This window comes from Cebus imitator, unplaced genomic scaffold, assembly GCF_001604975.1.
Source record: "Cebus imitator isolate Cc_AM_T3 unplaced genomic scaffold, Cebus_imitator-1.0 Scaffold694, whole genome shotgun sequence".
Classification (NCBI taxonomy): Eukaryota; Metazoa; Chordata; class Mammalia; order Primates; family Cebidae; genus Cebus; species Cebus imitator.
In genome coordinates this window covers 279,916-302,765 of record NW_016108009.1, presented here as the reverse complement: position 1 = coordinate 302,765, position 22,850 = coordinate 279,916, and the positions used below count along the sequence as shown (strand labels likewise).

Below are 22,850 nucleotides of genomic sequence, written 5' to 3'. Positions count from 1 at the left end.
CATTATGCCTGTATTCAATTGCTAAGTATAAAATTTTGTTCAATTTTCTATCATAAGCATTTAATCTTAAGAAAATTTTATGATTTTTCAAATAATTATGTCACCAGAGATTGCTTAATAGTTTTGCAAAATCTGCAGCCACAGTGGAAACACATTAAGCCAAAATGCAATGTGATTAATTTGTGTGTGCCCTGTAAAAAGCGATTCTGTAATTCCGTATGGATGCCAGAATTGTGTTCCAGGGCAAAATTAATGTTTTTGGATGGGTGTTAGTACTTTTCCTGGAAAGTAAAATTACGTATTCAAGGAAGTTTGGAAATACTAGGTTAAATGTACTTTAATGACATTTAAAAAGCCTTTTAATTTGAACCAATTTTAAACTTACACAAAAGTTGGAAAACCAGCAGAGTTCACACATACCCTTCCCAAATATAAACTCCCCATAACACTTAACTTTTCATAAATTATGAAAAGAAGGAGTTAACGTTGATACAATATTATTGACTAAATTATAGACCTTATTTGAATTTTATTCTTTTTTCATTAATGTCTATTTTCTGTTCCAGAGCTCTAAGATCCTGCATTGCCTTTAGTTATTATTTCTCCTTAATCTCCTCCAATTTGTGACAGTTCTTGTGGATGAGATTGGAATCAGTATAAACTCATGATTTTTAATGTATATATACAAAAAAGAGAGATACAGAAGTACAAATGTGTATGTGTGTATGCCCGCTAGTATATATATACTTACAAATCCTGGCTGTTTCTCTGAGACCGAATAGAGGCAATGACATCTCAGTAGCGATGAGCAAGCATGTCTTAGTAAATTGTGTTGCTATAGCAGAATACCTGAGACTGGGTGATTTATGAAGATGGATTTATTTTCTTGGGAAATCCAAAATTCAGGGGCTGCATCTTGTGAGGACCTTCTTGCTGTGTCATTCCATGGCAGAAGGCAAAAGGGCAAGAGAGTACGTGCAAAAGAAAGCTAATGAGGACAAACTCATGTTTATAACAAACCCGTTCTCCATCCGTAGGATGTTAATCCAGTCTATCAAGCAGAGCCCTGTGAACTAATAAGGCCTTATTAGGCTCCACCCGCAACACTGTTGCATTGGGCATTAAGATTCCAACACATGAACTTTAGGGAATATATTCAAATCCTAGCAACACTTAAAGCTCAGATCTTGATTGGTAAACATCATCCTTCAATATAAAGATCCAGGGCTCCAGCAGGGCATGGTGGCTCACACCTGTAATCCCAGCACTTTGAGAGGCCAACGTGGGCTGATCACCAGATCAAAAGATGGAGATTATCCCAGCTAACACGGTGATATCCTGTCTCTACTAAAAATAAAAAAATTAGCCGGGCATGGTGGCAGGCGCCTATAATCCCAGTTACTCGGGAATGTGAGGCCGGAGAATCACTTGAACCTGGGAGGCTGACGTTGCAGTAAGCCAAGATCGCCATTGCGTTTCGGCTTGGGTGACAGAGCAAGACTCCCTCCAACCAAACAAAATATAGATTCAGGGTTTTTTGGAGTATTGGTTGATTCCAGGAGTGGGGCAGGGAGAAATACAAAATAAGACAAAAATGTTATGGTGGTAGAAAGTAAGGAATTTGTCTGGGGGCTGTCAAAAGAACTAACGTGCAGGAGGTCCCAATGGGCTAAGATGGAATAATTTGGGCAAGAAAATAAATAATAATGTTAGATTTTAACCCATAAAATAAAATATCCAGTAGTTCATACTAATATAAATCAATAAATAGAGGCTAAGGCATGACTGTTTCATACTGAAGAATTCTAATTAATAAATGTAGAAGGAAAGAGAAAAACATTACGTCACCATTAGACAAACACTACACAATAACTGTGATTCTTCAATGGGTACTAATATCAGGACCGAAAGTTTGAGGAGAGCCACTATAATTGTGTGCTTTTGACATGCCTCCCTGAGACAGTTAATAACTATGAGGGGAACGTTTGTAATCTATTGTGGAGAAACCTGGTAGACACCATCTTAATCAAGGGATCGAGGTAGCCATAATCAATAAACATATTTTCATGTTGCCTTTCATATGATGCACTAAAAAGTTACTTTGATATTCCTGCCAGCATTTTCTAATCATGTGAAAACATCAAGACATTTCCATATTGAGAGCATCCTACAAAATAACTGCCTGAAACCTTTAAAATTTCAAGTCTTTAACAAAGAAAGACTGAGGAATGATGGGGTGCAGAAAACCACCATGGCACGTGTATACCTATGTTACAAACCTGCACGTTCTGCACATGTACCCCAGAACTTAAAAGTATAATAATATAATTTGTTTTAAAATATATTAGTTAGCTTAACTTGAGGGGGCTTTAAATATTTTGAGACAGTATTGTTGTCTGGAGGACTTCCTCCAGCAAAACCTTTAAGAAAACATGTATTTGGATAAAAGAAAGGCCAGCAAATGTCAGGTAAAGCAATGGTTTGTTCTGCCTTATTGCTTTGAACCCAAATTCCAAGCAGATCTCTAAGAATCTGAACTGCACCAGACAGAAGCCTTCAATGTTTCTCTGACCATTAGGCTAATGACCTCAGATGCAATTTAGCTGTGAGATCTTCCTTGTCTGTTATACTTTAGCATCCAGAGTCTCCAATTTGAAACACTGTGATAAGGGAAAATAAAAACCCATTGTCATTTACCATCACCAGAACAAAAAAAGGACCAAGAATGATCACAAGGCAGGAGGAAAGCAAGGAAGGAGGTAGAGACAGGAAGACTTTTTTTCCCTTTAATCCTGAGCTCCTCGCAGAAGCCCCAGGGAATCAGCTGTCATGTGGGAGGCAGAGAAAGTTTCTTAAAAGTAGTAGGGATTATAATTACCACACTGACTGCAAGAAAAGGTAGGGGAGCATGCTCAAATGAACTATTTTTAGTTCCCTTGGAAGTTTCACACTCAAAAACTGTGACAGAGGACTATATTTTGTAACCTAGCAAATCTAGTTCAGTCACTCACCTCCTTAGGTGGATAAAATAGGGTACCAGTGAAGATGAAAGGCATTTTGATTTTTGTTTAGAGAGACACACACACACACACACACACACACACACACTTTAAAGCCTTAATGTGTTTGATTGCTATAAATTTGCGAATTGTTAGTTGACATATAAAACTTGAACTTTATTTGATATAACTTTCTTGAATCTGAGCCTCTATTTTCATTAATAGATTAATATGTGCTCTTGAGTGGTTTCAGTCAGACTTGAAAGTATTAACAGACTTCTTTTCCAAACCCCGTATCTCCTTTCCGCTCCTACAGTCCCAAATCAGTAGCAACCTGGTGACTTTCTGACTACAGCAAGCTGGGGAAATGCCCTTTATCAATGAGTGTGTAATGGGTCCTTGACTCATTCTGGTCTCATAAACTTCTCAGGTAGACAGGACAGCTACTCATTATCTTACTCCTAACAACAGCTAATACCATCTTCTTGCAAGCTTCCTGGTGAGCCACGAGTCCAATGCCTCCTCCTTGTTCTGAGGACACACATCTGTCCTACTTATTACTTCACAGAGCTTTTTGATGAATGGGCTCCTGGGATCCAACAGCTTCTCAGTCATCTCTGATTGGCTGTCTAGTTGCATCATTCTGGTGTCTCCTTAGGCTCCCTCAGGTAACTTTTGGGGCATATCCATTACCTCATCAATGGATGTATGAGAAAGATATATAGACACTTTCTATGTCAGACTCTCATCTTCGTGTGTGTGTGTGTGTGTGTGTGTGTGTGGTGGGGGATGCTTGTGTGGTTGTGATTCTTACCTGGCTAACTCAACCAATTTTTTAATCCTACTTCATGCCCCTGCATAGCCCCTGCGTAGGCTGCTGTTCAGCTATCTCTATCCCAGGAGGAAGTGTGGCACTTTCTGCTGCATGGACTTGCAAACAACATGGAAAGGCCTTTTTATTATCTCTGTCTCATAACCTTCCCTTTCTTTCCGCTGTAGGATATGAATTTTACTTCATCAGGACACTATATAATGATTAGTACTTGCTCTTCTAAAACTCTCCCACCTTCACTATTCTGCTTTAAATTCCATGGATCCTCATGGCCATAGTATTAGTTTGCTACTGCTGCCATAGAAAAATCCACAGACTGGGAGGCTTAAACAACAGAAATTGACTTTTTACAGTTCTGGAGGCTAGGAGTCCTAGATCAATGTTTGGTTTCTCCCGAGTCCTCTCTCTTTGATTTGCAGATGGCTGCATTCTTGCTGTGTCCTCACATGGGGTTTCTTTTGTTGCACCCACATTCCTGATGTCTTTTTTGTGTCCAAATTTCCTCTCCTTAGGAGGACACCACTCAGATTGTAAGAGGGCCCACCTCGACAATCTCAATTTAATCACGTCTCAAAGGGCCTGTTTCCAAATACAGTCTATTCTGACATACTGGGAGACAGGGCTTCAACATATGAATTGTAGGGGTCACACTGGCCGAAGAACATCCCATGGGTTCTACTGGAATGCATTTACCAACTGCTATTGTCATTATGCAGGTAATTCTGCCAGTTCCACAGAAGCCTGCTTCTTTGATCATGGGAATTAACAGTGATGATATGTCATCCCCAGTTGTCCTTTCTCCATTTCTCCATGTCCCCCATGGCAACAAACAAACAAGAGCAGCAATAAAAACAAACAAACAAAATAAAAAACTACAAGGCTGGAGATGTGAGTGGCAGTAAGCACAAGAAAGGAAAATAATACACGTCTTAAACTTACTTTTATTTTTATTTTTATTTTTTGAGACGGAGTCTCACTCTGTCACCCAGGCTGGAGTGCAGTGACGTGGTCTCGATTCCCTGCAACCGGGTTCAAGTAATTCTCCTGCTTCAGCAAACTTATTTTTTTTAATATAAGGCAGTGTGTACTGAAAATCTGTACAGAAAGACATTTTATTAGATGTATCCCAAAATCTATTAGACTAACTGAAAAATGTTTTTCTAAGCAGACTCATTAAAAGTTCAACAGGAACAGTATTCTATTAAACATATTTTGAGAAATCTGCATTTTGCCCTTGTCTGACAGTCCCATGCTTGGAAAGCCTTTAACAGCTCAGCATTCGTTATTGAATTAGATCTAAATATATCTGCTTTATTTCTTTAAGGCTGTCTGTGCTCTAGTACTAATTTATTTTTGTATCCTTATCTCTCGTGACTCTCCTAAACATAGCATGTACTCCAAATTACAAGAACCTAAATATACTTTGTGGTTTCCGCCTTCTACATCTTTTTTTTTTTTTTTTAATTCTGTTTCCTCTGCCTTCCTAGAAGGTTTTGTTAAATCAAAAATTCTCTCTTCATGAATATTTTTAATCTCCCCAATTCAGTGTGATTTCTTCTATGAACTTGCATAGATTTTACTGTATTCTGCTGGAGCAGGTATTACGTATTTTTTTCTTTATTTATGAGGTTATAATTTCATTCAATGCAGAGAACATATCTTGCTTATCTTTAAACCTTCCATAATGTTTTTCACAACATAAATCTTCAATAAATATTAGTTACATAAATGAAATTAAGAATGCACTAAAGATTGAGGTGATGTATTATTTGCCTCCATGCCCTGGTTCCAAGTAGTTTATAAATCTTATGCATTTATCTGCTCTTTCTCATGAGACTCCATTGATACAATGTAAAAGAATTTTTTTTTTTAAACTGTAAGTTTTTATCAATGAAAAAGAAGTAGAAAGGGTGAGAGTTGAATTAAATTCTGAGTAACAAAAAAAATTCTTAAGTAAACAAAGCAAAGTTTTCTGTTGGAAATCACAGCCCAGACTTTCTTTAGAAGGTGATATAGTAAGACAAAATTCCTGTCCCCAGTGAAGTTTTGGGGTACAAGATGCCTAAAAAAGAGGGCAAATATTAATTAAAGCTATTTATATTGAACGATGATTTACATCTCTTTCATTAATCGTAGTACTATTTCCCTGTAATTAAGTCTAGCCAGACACTTACCATCAGGAAAAATAAAAGTTTTCCTAGAATAGTTTGAAGAAAATAAAGTACACCTTAGCAGATAATTGGAGCTGGGTTCCAATTCTCTATATAATCTGGTATTTGAGAGGTCCCAGACTGAGTAGTCTAATTTCTTCTTGCTTACTATAAGGTAAAAACTACCATTTAACAAATCATACTCACAGACAAAGGAATCCATTTAATATGCTTATATTTTTTACTCCAAATTTGAAATATGGCTCTTGCTATTTGCTGAATGTCAGCATGCAGAATGAGATGAGAGAAGTCTATCCATCCCAAGGAGAGCAGCTACTTCTATTTGTACTGAAATTGTTTGGGGTCTATAGCTAAGGTTGGGTGTTATTTATACTCATTAGTAAACATAGATTTTTTTTTTTAAATCAAGATTATAGTGTTTAAAAGGAGAGTCAAATATATATTTTGGAAACAAGAAGAGTTTCAGTAAGTGAAAACAAAAGTACATTAACAAGAAATTCAAACATGTATTTGAAAAGTAGAGTAGTATTGTTTAGAAGACTATATGGAAGCACTGTAAAGGGTGGTGATGATTGGCCAAAGGAATAAAATGTTTGTGTTTTGTTTCTGTACAGGTTTAAATATTTAACTTAAATTCTGTTGACTATGATTCTGGAGGTGCTAATTTTCTCTTCAGTATTAAGGAGGAAAAGGGACCATAACAAATAAATACACAAATCCAAAATAACTTAAAATAATGATAATTATTATTCCCAGGAATATTCAAAACAGAACAAGAGTCATGGTGGAGAAATGGAGAGGAAAGATCTGTTAACATTAGAGGAGTGATTGCTGAAATTAAAAAAATATATATATCTTGTTTTGGAAGATATTCTCATAGAAATGTTGAGGATTTTAGATAGAAATGCGGAGTTGGAATATATAAGCAAAAAGACTAGAAGAACAGGAGATCAATCCAGAAGAGATGATATCTGATTTGGTAACAGTTCCACCAAAAGAGGATAGAGAAAATGGTAGTTAGAAAGTATAAGAGGAGAGACTCAAGCCTGTAAATTGTTAGGGACTCCTAAGTGGGAGTCATAATAAACGAGAAAGAACCACTCCTAGAAGCATAGCTTTGCCAAATTATAAAACACTAATGATGAAGAAAAATTTCAGAAAAGGAAAGAGGAAAAAGAAAGTCTCAGTATTGATCAGAGTTTTTAAACTGTAGACAAGACTATCCATTGCCTAGTTTTAAGTATAAAGAGAAATATAAAGAATATGGAGAGTCACAGAGTCATTGGGAAAACAAGAAAGTTAGTTTCTATGTTAAATTGCATAAACAATTCCCTTTATGCAAGCAACTAACCAGATAAAGGAGCTTTGGCCTCTGAAAACCCCCAGAACAATAGTCATGCAACAAAATGGATGCTTCCTACCCTACCTGTTTCCTTCCTTACCTCAATTCCAAATAAACACCTACGTTTGTGTCTGACTGATGGAACCCATGCCACATGTCTGCACCAGAGCAAGAACCAGTGCTTCCTAAAAGTTACCACTAAAAAGGGGTCCGAATTGGAAGAGTCAGGTACTCAGTCTCAGCAAGACATTGGAATAAATTAAAAACAACACATAAATTGGAATGCATGTGGTTTTTGCTACCAGCTGGAAAACAAAATCATAAACTCCAAGAAATAAAAAGCCTGTGATAAAAACAAATTAAAACGTGCTGTAATATAGAGCAATAGGTAGTCAGAAAGTAGAGAAAAATTATTTGAACATTCTTTCTGGAGTAACTCAGGGAACTGCAGATGAGGTCATATAATTGTAGCACTCCATTTGAGTCTATAGCGAACTCTACTGTAATCATCATAATAATGTAATCACTGCTCACAGGGTCTCCACTTTAAATCTGAAGTCATAGTCTGATAGCTAATAAACAAAATACAAATATTTACAAGCCAACACTGTAAAAATAACTGAACAGCAAATAATCTTGAAATAAAAGTGAGGAGAAGATACGGAAATGAAGAGGGTAGCTAATGTCATCTCCAGGTTCCAACATAGAAAATCAAGACTGTATCTATAGTTAGTGAAACAGAATTTTAAGTATGGTAAGTTAAAAAGTACCTAGTAAATCAGAGATTGAATATGAGACAAATTCTACCAGGAGACAGGTTTTATTTGGCTGCCAACAGAGCGTCAACTTTTTTTCTCCTTTTGAATTGTTTTCTTTGAATTTGTGGTTCAGTAGATATCCAACAACCAATTAACCACAAGTTTGAACACTCCTTATTGTTCTGTGTCTGACCTGATTCTTGTATTTGCTAAATTTGCTTTGTAGACACTAGAGTCAGAACATTGCAAAAGAGGAATTAAAAATAGAAATATTTTTTTATAAGCAACTCTGGAAAATCCACTGTGAAAAAATTGTTTTATGTCTTACAGGAGGAGGTCGATAGGTAGTACTTACAATAGCAGGGTAGTAAAGGTAGTGACATATTATTAAAAGATGCCTTAAAACTGTTGGAAGGAAGCTCAGGAATTGGAAGCATGTGTTTTTAATTTTTGTTTGGTCAAAATTTAAACTCTGAATAAGAAAACAGCATTTAATTAGAGTTAAATATTGTTATGGCTTGGTCATTTGTGAAGTATCATCACTTGCATCCGTACGTAAGGCACCAAGTTAGGAGTCTGGAGAATATAAAGTTGAATACGCTGTGATCACAAATCAGACCAACAGTCTGATTAATAGACGATGGCTCAGACCAAGTGCAGGGCGGGATAAAATATAACATTGCTTTTATATGTGTTTGGAATGTATTACAAATTTCCCCTGAGTTTATTTTACTAATAAAGATTATTTTAGTTATGGTAAGATTAGTTTGCATACTTGAGAAGAAATCAAATGACAATGTGGAGAGACAGCAAAAATGTCCTAGCTATAATTATTTTCAAAAAGGCAAATGATAAAATGTAAATAACAGCAATAGGAGCTTCCTAAGTTCCTATGTGTCTAAGTATTAATACTTATGGAATATAACTTTCCTAGAAAATTCACTACAAGGTTCTAAAGGTACAGATATAGCATTGAAATGTAAATGTACAATGGCATGAAATTTGAACAGAAGTGGAGCATATGGTATTCGCCATGCATGCAGGCTGTGTTCTGAGAGACGGGAAAGTACAGTGTAGTTGTAAAATTTTATTAATGCTGAAGAAGAACAGTTTAAAGTCAGTGAGATGTAACTTATTTAATAATGGAGTTAAAGAGCCAAGAATGCAGCTCCAGTTTTATAGGTGAATTTATTTTTTTACCTGACAGTTTAAAAAGTAGATGAAAAGTCTTAACACGATTTTAGGTTTTTTTTTTTTTTTTTTGGTGTGTGTGTGTGGTGATAATGGGAATTAAATGAACACTTCAAAAAACCACATTGGAGTTATTGAAGGAGAAACCAACATTAAAGGGCAGAGAATTTAAGCTACTTCCATGTACAGTCAACCTTTTAAATTTAACTTTTGTGTGCTTTTTCATTTCTCATTGAAGTAGATGCCTTTCAAAATGTTCATTGTTTATTATCACTGCCAGTAATGCTTGAAAACCATGTATCATTTTCCCATTCTCTACACTTTTGGTGGCCATTTTTCTTATCCCGAAAATGGCAAACAGCTTTCCGTTCCATCTGATGGTAGAAAATTGATTACCATGCTTTATATTGTGTCTGTAACTTTTAATCTTAGAACTCAGATTTCTGATTTGATGCTTGATGACCTACAGTATTGAGGCAGTTTCGCTATTCAAGAAGTGGAATGCGTAAGCATCTTCCTTGTATACCGAGGTGTCTTAATGTTTTTTTTATTACTTCTATCTAGAGTTCGCAAATACTTTTCTTTCCAGATATGCTGCATCTGTACATGTAGTTCTATCTGCAGACTTACAAGAATAAGTTTTCATATAATACCAAGTTATGTGTTAGCTGTTTATTTTGTAACCTCACCTGTTTTGGGAGCTTCTTTGTACCCCGTATACCTCTGTACCATAAGTTATATTTATCTTTCCAATCACATAGGCTTCGATTTGTCAGAATTATTTATTTGACCTTCAGTGATTAACTCTAGATTCCTAACATTGATAGTAAAATCAAAATTGTAATACCATTTAAATATTTTAATTTTTTTTTTTTTTTTTTTTGGAGACGGAGTTTCGCTCTTATTACCCAGGCTGTAGTGCAATGGCGCGATCTCGGCTCACCGCAACCTCCGCCTCCTGGGTTCAGGAAATTCTCCTGCCTCAGCCTCCCGAGTAGCTGGGATTACAGGCACGCGCCACCGTGCCCAGCTGAGTTTTTTGTATTTTTAGTAGAGACGGGGTTTCACCATGTTGATCAGGATGGCCTCGATCTCTTGACCTCGTGATCCACCCGCCTCGGCCTCCCAAAGTTCTGGGATTACAGGCGTGAGCCACCGTGCCCGGCCCTAAATATTTTAATTTTTAAATGAAGTTTGCAATCATTGTAAAGTACTATAATTCATGAGTGCACAAAAGCACCCTGGGAAGTATACAGACAACAAACTGATTGCAACCAAACTGACTTTAGTTCCATAGATGATGAAATTAAGTAAAGTGCATTAATTTTAATTAGATTTAACCTTTTGGTTACTTATTTTAGACATTTAAAATCTCCTGAAAATAATATAGTGAGTTAATATATTTTCTTATCTTCTTTAAAGTAGAATATCAAAAAAGAGATTTATATTTAAGTCATTTATTAATCTTATTCAAGTACAAACCTAAATGACATTCTTTCCCAAAAATGTCCAATATCTCTATAGTTATATGTGCAAAAATTTCTGTAGTTATATGTATGTAAACACTTTTACCACATAGTGAAGAATGAATTATATATCAAAGTTATCTTGTGACAGGGTGCTCTTTATTCCTGTTGATGCGAAGATAACTTAGTTTGATAATAAATATAGATATATTAAAGTAACTAGTATGACAATCTGTGTCAATTTTGATGAATCTGAAGTAAATTATTTATCATCTGTTTAGCTACATTATTTAGGAACAGAGGGAACAAAGTGTACCTGCAAAGCAAATCCAAGGGTTATAATGTAGAGATGTTTAAAATAACAAATACAATGCTGTGAAGGAGGTAGATTTCCATAATGATTACATTTTACAACTTTAAAAGGCAGTGCTTTATAACACCAAGACTGTTCTTTAGTTTACCTCTAGTGTGATCGCATTTTTATATGCATAAAGAAAATGTAAAAATTAAAAAAAAATTCTACTTTCTAACATCTATTAATATGAATTTCACGAAAACATACAGTTTCATAAAAACATGAGAAGTCACCAGTGTAATAAGATTTTATGCTATTTTATTAAAATGGAACTACTTTACTGAGCAGGTAGTACAGCACATCCTGAAATAAGAACAGAGTATGGAACATTTTAAGACTTCAGTATATTGTATCTGGGACAGGAAATTCTAACGAAATCCTTTATTTCTCCCTTTGGAAAAATTGGTATGGGAAAACTCTTAAAAACAAAACTATGTAAGGTTCTTTTACTGCATTCAGAGATCTGTATTGAAATACATTTCTGCAAAGACCAGATCCAACTACTTATTAGCTAACAGTCCTTATTCTACTTGGTTGGTTATATTGAAGTACAGGAGACTAATATGTGGGTTAATTCTTTCTGCCAATAATACCCATTTGCCTTGAAGGTGCAATCATGGGTAAGTGAGAAATATGCAACTTTTGTTTGAAAAAAAATGTCCAAGCTGATTTATACACAATCCAAAAGTTAATGGAACTAATAATGTATTTACCTTGGAAAGAGTAAATAGAATAGAACAAACATATGTTTTTTGTGGTTTGTTTTTCCTAACCAATACTTACTATGCTTAGAGAAGCCTTCGTGTTGCCCCAAGTTTGGTGATTATAACCCAAATTTGAGGACAAAAAAGAGTCAAGTATTTTACTTGCTAATCTTCTTAGCCTTCTATAAAAAGAGATGATCAGAGAGGGTGACAGAAGAGGAGCAAAGTGGTTTCGCATCCACCTCCAGCCAAGTGAGGTGAGGTCCAAAAAAATTTACTTATTACTCATGGAAAATAGGGTGTCTGCTTGCAGTAGGAACTCACATCTCATTTGCCAGTTAGACATCTGCTTGTGTAGTTTCCTTAGATTATTTGAACATGAGGAAAAAAGAGAAGGAGATGGCAAGTCAGGGAGATAAGTCAGAGAGTAGAGACTGCCGTAGAGCAGCCCACACGCTTGTGTGTGAGTTTCCTGAAGCACAACTGATAGCTTAAAAAGCTTTGACCTATCTTTCTAGTACCCCAGCTGCTCCACAAAGTGAGGCAACTCCAGAAACTAGAGCGTATAGGGTGTTCCACTAGGAAATAAGGAAGGATGGAATGGAGTTTCTTGCTTACCAGTGATATAATACCGAGGCTCACCGCCCACTCCCTACAGAACATTTTCATGTCGCTGTAAGATAGGTATCATGTGATTACCATCTCCATAGAGAACAGTGATGACCAATGACAGTTAGCCTAGACAGCAGCCACAGCTCAGGGAGAACAAGCCTGAGCTGTAAGACTGGAGCTTGAAATTGGATAGGCCTTGGTTTGATTTAAATGGAGCTCCAATGTGATTTTAAATAAATGGGATCTGCCTGAAACATTATTACATGATAGGAATAGAAGATCCGAAATTATATGACTGAAGGCTACAAAGTCATGGAGTTTGTAATTTATTTACTTCACTAGACTTTTATTTTCCCCTTTTTCCTAAGCAATCAACTTGTCTTCCAATAGTCTTTCCATTTTTTTCCATTAAGGTATTTGTTTAGGGTAGAAAATGTAAAGAATAGCAGACACAAGCTTCTTTTCTTTTCAAGATGTCTCATCAAAAATTTTCTAAGGCTGTCATGACAGGTATTGGGTGCATAAATGTGCCTTTATTCAGAGGAACTAGACACCTAAGGGATTCTTTCAAATATTAAACATATACTGTTTTTCTGTACTCTGTTTTCTCAGTATAATACTTCATCTCTAGATTCTATTATTTTTTTCTTTTTTACCCAGATTGCTACAAATATCTGTAGCTAGCAATGATTTTAGAAACAAATGTGGACATAAACTTGACTAGAAATATTCTTTACTATTCAATTGCCAGTCAACGTAGTAGAATAGCCTTACAAGAGCTTGAAGTAGATAACAGATTATACTATTTTACAGGGTGGAGTGTACTTGAAGGTTAACAGTTAGTAAATACACAGGCCTGTTATTTCCCCTAAATGTTCATTTAATTGCTGTAAACATATATCAAATTTTTATTGAATGGTTTTTCATAATTTTCAATGAGCTTTTCATTCTGTGCTTTTTGTCCTAATATTTCTTGTGTTTTTACTGCTGCTATTTTTACCTAATTATAACACTAAATTGATATAATATTAAATTCACTTCATGTCCATTAGTGATTATGAAACTCGGTGTTTTTTTTTTTTTTTAATACTGACACATTTATCATAGAGAAAGTAATGTATTAGACATAAAAATTATTCTGGTGAAGGCAAAAGGAATGGTATAATTAGAAAAGCAGAACATTTAGTAATTGGGCATGAAGAACATTGTTAGATTATTCTTTGTTCATTTAACAAACATATATTAAGCTCTTACTCTGTGTCAGAACCAATGTCACGTCTTGGGGACATAGTGGTAAACAAGACATGATCCCTTTTCTCATGAAGCTTATTTCATGGGGAAGCAAGATATTAAGGACTAAATAACACGATTTAATGTTACAGTGTTAGGAAAGGAGAAGTACACGACTGTAAAACTGAGGAGGTGATGATTAAGCTGAGGGTCAGGAACGGACAGGCCACAGGAGGTAGAGAGAAAAGCACTGTGGAAAATCCTAGAAAGAAGAGAGAGTGTCTTGTTCAGGAGAAATTAAAGACTTGCACCTGCTGGTGTGCATCAGAGAGAGAAGTAATAGATGAAACCTGAAAGAAGTAACAGAACAGGTCAGCAGGGCTTTGTAATGATAATTTTAAAAGTTTAACTTTATCAGATGGAAGGAGAAAGCCCTTTAGGCATTTTCAATGGAAGAGTGACATGAAATAGTTTGAAATTTTGAAATTTACTCTTATTACATTACTATAAAAGGATTTGTGAAAACATTCACTGGAGAAAAGAAAGTGAGTTAGGACTGTTTTAAGGTGTAAGATTTGATGATGGAGAAAGGAATAAACAGATAGGTGAGTACAAGTCACACTTGGGTGATAGAATTAAAGGATTTGTTGCCACAAGCAGTTTGGAAATACATTCTTTATTTATGTAATTATTTATCCCTCATTCAAAGTCAATCTTGAATTAACTCTACTCAGATATAAAAAGTAAGATAAGAAAATAGAGATAGAACAGTAAGCTGAAGACAAATGAAAGATTTTTGGACAGTTATACAGGATATAAAATGTCCTGCATTACTAATAAAGCTACAAAAACTTGACTTTTAATGTCTTACTAGCTAAAGTAACCAAACAGCAGCAACATTTGCAGTAAATATTGTAGCTACTCAGAAGTGACATTCCTGAACAAAGTGCTGACTTTTTAAGCCAGAGTATGTGGGTTGAATTCTGTAATCTACCCATGCTGGGAAGATCAAGGCCATTGAACCTCAAGTTTCTTTATCTACAAGGTGTGGTTAATAGTATATATCTCATAGATTACCAGGACAATAAAATTCTTTCATTAAATAAATATTTTCGAACACCTACTATGTCTTAGCAAACGTTCTAGCCACTGGAAATCCTCCAGAAAACAAGGTAAACAACAGGGCTCAGTGGTTTCGCTGCTACTTTCTGCTGAGATTGGTTTTGGGTGAGATGTTGTGGCAAAAATAAAGAGTAATTAGCATGCAAATGAAGGTATAATATGTTGCTAACATAAAGATGTCAATTTCATCCAAATTTAGTATTTTAAGTCCATTCTACCAATCATAGAAATACAGCTTTCTTTTTTAAAAGTAGATAAGCTGATTTTAAGTTTCTTTGATAAAATAAAGAAAGCAGACTACCAAGGGAAATTTTGAAGGACAATAATAATGAGAGGGGATTACATTGTATATACTTAAAAATAATGTGCAGTTACAATAATTGAAATAGCGTGCTATTAGTGATTGATCCAGAAGAATCGATTAACAGGCCAGAACTATATAATTAGAAATTTGTTGTTTGATAAAGGAATTATTTTAAACTAGTGAGTGAAAAGATAGATTATTCAATACCTTGAGTAAGTGAATAGATACTCAAAAAAAGTTAAATTCAATACATTGATAATGGAAATGGAAAAATGATTACTTTATGCCTATGTAAAATATTAGTCCTAAAATATTTGTAGGTAGGGGCCTGGGGGAAGCTAACATAATATAGACTAAATGCTGCCTTGAAACATAGCAAGGAAGCAGTGAAAAATATACAAACAAAAAGCTTAAATCATTAGTACCAATTGTGTTTTCTTTTTTGCGTTTTTGTGGTGCATTTTATTTTTTATTTATTAGAAAATATTAAGACATTCAGAAGGTATAAGAATGTTACCATGAATATCCATGTAGTTAGCATTCCAGATTTTAAATAATAAACATTCCAAATGTTTGTGAAACTTCACATGTACCATCTCTGTTTGACATTTTCTCTCTTTTTCTAGAACTTAGTTTGCTATAAAGCTGAATCTGCATACTATTATTTTATCTAACATTTTGTATTTAAGGTTTCCCCATGATGTCTTTTAAGCACTGGGACTTGCATTTTCATTGTTATCTATGTGAATTTTATTTGTTTATCCATATTTCTTGTGGATATGCATATATAAGATTGTTATGTATTTTTATCTTCCTTTAGCAAATTCTTCAGGCCTACCTTCAGAATATACCCAGAATCTAACATGGTCCAAACCATTATCATCTAGGTGGATCATTGCAATAACCCACTCACTGGTCATTACCCCTTCTTCAATCTATTTTCAACACAATGACCAGAGGTATTTTATAAAATATGAATCAGACTTTTTGTACCAGTCTTCAGAATTCGCCGGTGGTTGCCAAGTCATCCCAATTAAAGATCAAAGCCATAGTACAGTTATTTATAAAGTTCTTCATGATCCCCCTTCCCAGCTAGTTATCTCTCTGGCCCCATTTTCTCCTTCTCCCTGAACTCCAGCTAAACTTGCTTCCTGCCCTTTCTGAGCCACATCAGGTATTACCTCTGTCTCAGGGAAGTTCGTGTAGCTGCTTCTGCCTATAATGGTCTTCTCCCAGACCTCCCTCACCTTCTTCAAGATTTTTACTCTAATGTCATCTTTTCCGCAGTCACACTATTTACATTTTATTCAACCTGCTAAAATATTAGCTCCCTTCCTGCTTCATTTTTCTCCCCACTATTATCACCTCTAACACAGAACATAATTTGCTTTTTCATGTTTGTTGTTGGCCATTTCCCACTAGTGACTCCACGAGACAAGACATTTTTACTTTTTTTAACTGCCATAACCTCTAACCTTTGAATTTAAAGCCCTTCCTGGCATTTCACAGGTGCTCAATTAATGTTTTGTGTTTTAGTTAATGAGTGGGAACTGGATATTCACACGAGTATTAGCTGTAATAGTAATGTCTAGTATTTCTCAAGCAAATAACATGAGCTGAAAATAACAAAATGTGTATATTGACAATTAGCTGAACTTAGAGATTCCTGGTTACCTATTAAGGTTTTGTAGAAATCATAAAGGAAAAAAAAATTCCCAAAGAAATGACATCCTAAAAAATGATGCTGCCTGAGGGGCCATGTACCAGTATAAAAAAGCAATGTAATAAGCAAATCACTTAAGAAAATTTATTTGAACTGTCCTTGTCTGATTCCATCCATTTCTGTTCCCTTCCAAGTTACCACATTGTGTTCCCGTCAGCTTCTGGAATTAAATTTATAACTCTCTTGAATAGTACCCTTGCATGACAATTAGTTGACCTCATGATGGCTTTTGGATCTCAAACAAATCCTGATGAATTACCAGCATCATCTCATACATTTTCAGTCTTTCAGATAGATTCTGTTTTTGCTCAGTACCATCTTGCCAAATAGTAATGTGGTACATAACAAAAATAACTTTATTTTTGTTTGCCAAAGGGAATGTTTTCGCCACCAGGAACAATCATTCTTAGGAAGTAGTGGCTAGATGTAGTCATATGCAAACAAAAATCGAAACTGTTTTATTTTGTTTTCCTAGTTCCAAAAATACATTAACATTATGGAAGAATGGGTCCAGGTTTTAAAAGCATTATTGTTAAGTCAACTAGGTATATTTAAAATGGCTCTGAAATTTAGCAATGAGGAAGATGTAACACCAGAATAATACTGTCAGCTTATATGTACTGTGTGTTTTCTATGATTCCAACATCTGCTTTGTGTTACCTCATTTAATCTAACCCAAGGAAGCTGATAATTGTTTTTCACAGAAGAGATAAATAATCACTGAAAAGTTAAATAACACAAAAGCTTGTACGGTTGGGACTCAGATTAGGCAATCAACCTCCGGGGTCCAGGCTCTTGACTCTTAAAACATACTTAAGAAGGCGTCGCAGAGCTCGGAGTGACTAAGCGGAAGAAGAAAAAGAAGGACAAAGACAAAGCGAAACTCCTGGAAGCAATGGGAACGAGCAAAAAGAACGAGGAGGAGAAGCGGCGCGGCCTGGACAAGCGGACCCCGGCCCAGGCGGCCTTCGAGAAAATGCAGGAGAAGCGGCAAATGGAAAGGATCCTGAAGAAAGCATCTAAAACCCACAAGCAGAGAGTGGAGGACTTTAACGGACACCTGGACACGCTCACGGAGCATTGCGACATTCCCAAAGTCAGCTGGACGAAGCAGCCGCCTGCACCGGGATGGAGCAGCATCGAGAGCTCGCCAGAGGCCCCGCTGGGGTTGTGTGTGTTTCCTTTGGTATATTCTAGACACACAGCTTTACACACACCCTCGCGTCTTCTGCTACAGACTGCTCTTCGAAGCTGTGCACCCTCATTCTGGAACTTGATTAAAGTAAAATTGTCCTTTTAAAAAAAAAAAAAAGTAATGATGCAGAAATGAGATGTACTTAGAAAATATAGATTTTTTTAAAGCTTATAGACAATTTGAAAATGTTGATATATCCTTCCTGATAACCCGTTAGACAATACTCAGACTTTAAAATGGCTTTTAAAGTCCTAAACGTGGTAGCAATGACTTGTGATCTGCGATGATCCATTAAGAATCTATTAGAGATTGGCCGGGCACGGTGGCTCAAGCCTGTAATCCCAGCACTTTGGGAGGCCGAGGCGGGTGGATCACGAGGTCAAGAGATCGAGACCATCCTGGTCAACATGGTGAAACCCCGTCTCTACTAAAAATACAAAACATTAGCTGGGCATGGTGGTGCGTGCCTGTAATCCCAGCTACTCAGGAGGCTGAGGCAGGAGAATTGCCTGAACGCAGGAGGCGGAGGTTGCGGTGAGCCGAGATCGCGCCATTGCACTCCAGCCTGGGTGGCAAGAGCGAAACTCCGTCCCAAAAAAAAAAAGAATCGATTAGAGATTATGGTGAATTATTTTTATTATTTTATTTATTTTTTAAAAATTGCTTTTTAGGATCTGGGGTACATGTAAAGAACATGCAAGATTGTTGCATAGGTACATACATGGCAGTGTGATTTGCTGCCTTCCTCCCCATCACCTATATCTGGCATTTCATATTGCTTCTAAAATGTGCTTTTCTTGTACTTGTAGAGTTCTTAAGCTTTATTCAGCAAAGATAAGTGAATTTATTATATAAAATGAGAAAAATGCTGTTTATATATCCATTATAAATTTCTTATCAATTGCATTTTCAATATCTTTTTAAAGCCACTGAAGGCGGGCAGCACAGAACATTCTAGAAAAAAAGACATTGTACTTTTTGTGGTAAACTTACCTTCTTTGTAAAAATACTTTTGTGGGGTCTCTTTTGGAGATTTAGTCAGTTCAGGCTGTTATTACAAATTACCACAGTATGGGCATTTTATAAACAACAGAAATTCATTTCTTACAGTTCTGGAGGCTGGAAATCTAAGATCTAGGTGCCAACATGATCAGGTGTTAGTGAGGCCCCCTTCTGAGTTGCAAACTGCTGACTTGTATTCTCTCAGGGCAGGAAGACAGCTCTTTAGCATCTTTTTAGAAGGCACTAATTCCATTCCTGAGGGATCTACTCTCATGACCTAAGTACCTCTCAAAGACCCCACCACCAAATACTATCACAATGGGATTAGGATTTTAACATGAATTTTGTGGTTACACAAATATTCAGTTAGTTGGCAAGACCCTTACTATTATCACAGAGAAGTGTCTTTCTTGACTGCTATACAACTGGAAGAAAGTCATTGCTATGATATGAACAAAAAATAAGGGTGTATTTTCTATAAAATCAAATCGATAAATTGAGATAAATTTATAATTTTAAACATAAAGCAAAATAAAATACCTACAAGAGCCCTGCAGGATAGGTAAGATAATGTTGGCCATATTATGGAGACTGTACAACAAATTTTACAGGATATGCATGATAGGATATACATAAAGAGAGACTAAAAGTTAAATCCTGGATCTTGAAAAACTCCCACTTTCTAGAAAACTACCATTTCTCAAGCTTATATATATATACTATTAATTTCAAAATGTTTGTAGAAACTCTTGCATGTAATGTCATCTTGAGAGTTCAAAGCATTACTTGGATGCTTCTTGGAATAGTGCTTGCCAGTTCTTATACAGTTGAAAAAATTTTCTGTGACAACTGTTTTTTAACTACATTCACTGTGTTTTCTTCTTGTGTGTGTGTATGTGTGTGTGCTTGTGTTGCAGAGAAGGCCAGCAGTCGCCAGAACAGTGGCAGAAGATGTACGGTAGATGTTCTGGGAATGAAGTCTACCACATTGTTTTGGAAGAAAGTACATTTTTTGCTGAATATGAAGGAAAGAGTTTTACATATGCCTCTTTCCATGCACACAAAAAGTATGTTTCTGTCTCAGAGAACAGTTAAAATATCAATCAATCAATCAAGCATATCATGTGAAAGGAGTTTTCAAAAATACAATGAATATTGTGCTCACGAGTTTAAGCGTTCTGGAATTTTTGCCACAATATTCTCCAATGTTGAAACATTTGAACCCTGGTGTCTGTATGGAAGATTGTCAGGAGGAAATTATAATTTATAGGAATATTTTGTTTAGCAACTTTTAAACTCTTTTAAAATATTTTAATCCATTAAGAATTTACAAACACATGAAAATCTTCTTTACAGATCTGAATTTTAAGGTGTTGATTAAAAACTAAAACAAAGTAGTACAAATATTTATAAAAATATACATTTAAAAAAATCTCTGATGGTGGCCCTTGTTTTGGCCAGAGAAATAAGTTAAAAAGTAAATAAAACTACCTTCCAATTCAAACATAGAACATTTTTTTCTTTTCCTTTAAAAAAAAAATAAAAAGTATTTACTTAAAAAATAAAAATATATGTATATAATGAAAATAATATCTATCTGAAATGTTTTCGTATAATATATTTTGGAGGATTTATGTCTATGAAGTCTACTAATCTCTTATGTAATGTACAAGAGCTCACAACTTACAGTGCATTCACTTATGATTTTTTGACCTTGATGGTACAAAACAATAGCCGTTCAGTAGAAACCATACTTTCAGTATCCATATAATCATTCTGTTTTTCACTTTCAGTAGAATATTCAATAAACTGTGTAAGATATTTAACACTTTATTATAAAATAGGCTTGGTATTAGATAATTTTTCCCAACTGTAGGCAACGTAAGTGTTTTAAGTATGTTTTAGGTTGGCTAAGCCAAAACTATGATATTTGGTTGTCTAGATGTATTAAAAACATTTTTTATTTAACAATATTTTCAACTTAGGCTGGTTTATCAGGACATAACTTTCATAAGTCAAGGAGCTTCTGTATTCTACTTTACTTCTCAATGTAATTATATAGATACATTTATTGCTTAAAAATATCTTTAAACTTAATTAAATTTGTATCACTTTAAGGCACATTGAAATAAAAATACTGAGAATGATTTGTGTTTGGAGGAAACCCCAAAGAACATATTAAAAATTGTTTAAGGCGCCTGTTACATTTAAAGTTTGCTATTTTTTTCTGATTAAGTGCGTACCTATTTAAGACTATTGAAAATAATTTTTTTTCTAAAATTTAAAGTAAACCAAATATGATAAATCTAGTGACCCTTGTTGTCTTTCAGGTTACCACAGTAAGTTTCTTTCCTTTGGCCAATAGTTTTAAACTTCCTTTTTTTTAACCAAAGTAAGAAATACTTTTATGTTTTTTGACTAAAGTAAAATTTTTGTAAAAATTTGCAAAATAACATTACCCTTAGTGTATAACATGCACTCATGTTTCTTATGTTCTTCCATTCATTTTTATTTAAATATAAATTTATAGGGGTCATAGTCACCTAAATTTGTTTTATAACACACTAAGAACATAGTTTATTTTCCTGTAAAAATGAGGATCTTGACCTTCTAGACATTTCAGGCTTTAAAAAACCATTATTTAAAGCGTTTCTTTTCCTCAGCCTAACAATAATTTACTAACTTTCTTACAAACTCTTATTTTCTTTTTTAAATTAAGGTTTGGTGTCTGCTTGATTGGTGTAAGGAGGGAAGATAATAAAAACATTTTGCTGAATCCAGGTCCTCGATACATTATGAATTCTACAGACATATGTTTTTATATTAATATTACCAAAGAAGAGAATTCAGCATTTAAAAACCAAGACCAGCAGAGAAAAAGCAATGTTTCAAGGTCATTTTATCATGGACCTTCCAGATTACCTGTACATAGCATAATTGCCAGCATGGGTAAGTATTAAAAAATTTGAAAATATAATTAATTTATTCCTAAAATAAAAAGTAATGATAAATACAAATACATTTCAGTTTTTATTAAAAGTTTAAAGCCAAATTTTAAACATGCTGCATTTTTACAAAGTAGGTATGATTAGGTATACATACAATGTATGTATACCTAATAGGTACACAGCATAGTATTTCTGAGTTGCGATTTTTTTTTTAAGTAAGATATTAGCCTATTAGCCTACTGTGGTTGCATGTAGCTATAATACCACCTATTCTGGAGGCTGAGGTGGAAAAATTTCCTGATCCAGGAGTCTGAGAACACCCTGGGCAACATAGAAAGACCCTGTGTCCAAAAAAAAAAGACCTGGACTTTACAAAAAATTCAAAACAATAACAAAAAAGGGCAAATGTGCCTTTTCTATCCAAAAAAAAAAAAAAAAAAAAATCAATCTGAGATATTACAAAAATAAAACCAACAATCATTTTATATTTCTGATTGTATTATAAGCACCATACGCTTTTATATTTCTTTTTTAAGGTCTCTTTGTAATTATCACCAACAGAGGCTATTTCTTCATTTTTCTCAAAATTCTCTTTCCATCTCCCACCTCACTCTCACCATTGAACTTGGCTTCTACCACATAGAAGAAAAAAGATAAAAGAAAAATACCTCCATGCAAATAAGAATTTCTTTACAGTTTTGCTTCCTAACCACCTACAGACATTTAGTATCTGTCACAAGGAAAATGTGCCCTTTTTAACTAACACAGATACATTCATTTATTCCATTGACCATGCTCTTGTTCCTCCTCAGAGACTTTACTCTTTAATCCATCCTCATTACCTAACTTCATTTTCTATTCAGAATCTCTGGCTGATCTCTCCCCTCTCTCCCCTC

The 22,850-nt window shown here is 35.0% G+C and overlaps 2 protein-coding genes across 9 annotated transcripts in view; both read left to right on the top strand.

Annotated features, from left to right (window-relative positions):
- KCNT2 (potassium sodium-activated channel subfamily T member 2) overlaps window positions 1–22,850 on the top strand; it is a 408,182-nt gene that overhangs the window by 275,130 nt on the left and 110,202 nt on the right. For all 8 annotated transcript variants that reach the window (XM_037734957.1, XM_037734956.1, XM_017518646.2 and 5 more), the window contains 2 exons: window positions 19,924–20,073; window positions 21,726–21,955. In XM_037734957.1, coding sequence (XP_037590885.1) covers window positions 19,924–20,073; window positions 21,726–21,955 — 380 coding nt within the window. The remainder of the gene's footprint in view (window positions 1–19,923; window positions 20,074–21,725; window positions 21,956–22,850) is intronic.
- LOC108296230 (protein FAM32A-like) lies at window positions 17,628–18,121 on the top strand. Its single transcript, XM_037734961.1, has one exon. It carries the CDS (start codon window positions 17,705–17,707, stop codon window positions 18,107–18,109), a length of 405 nt encoding a protein of 134 aa, XP_037590889.1. The 5' UTR covers window positions 17,628–17,704; the 3' UTR covers window positions 18,110–18,121.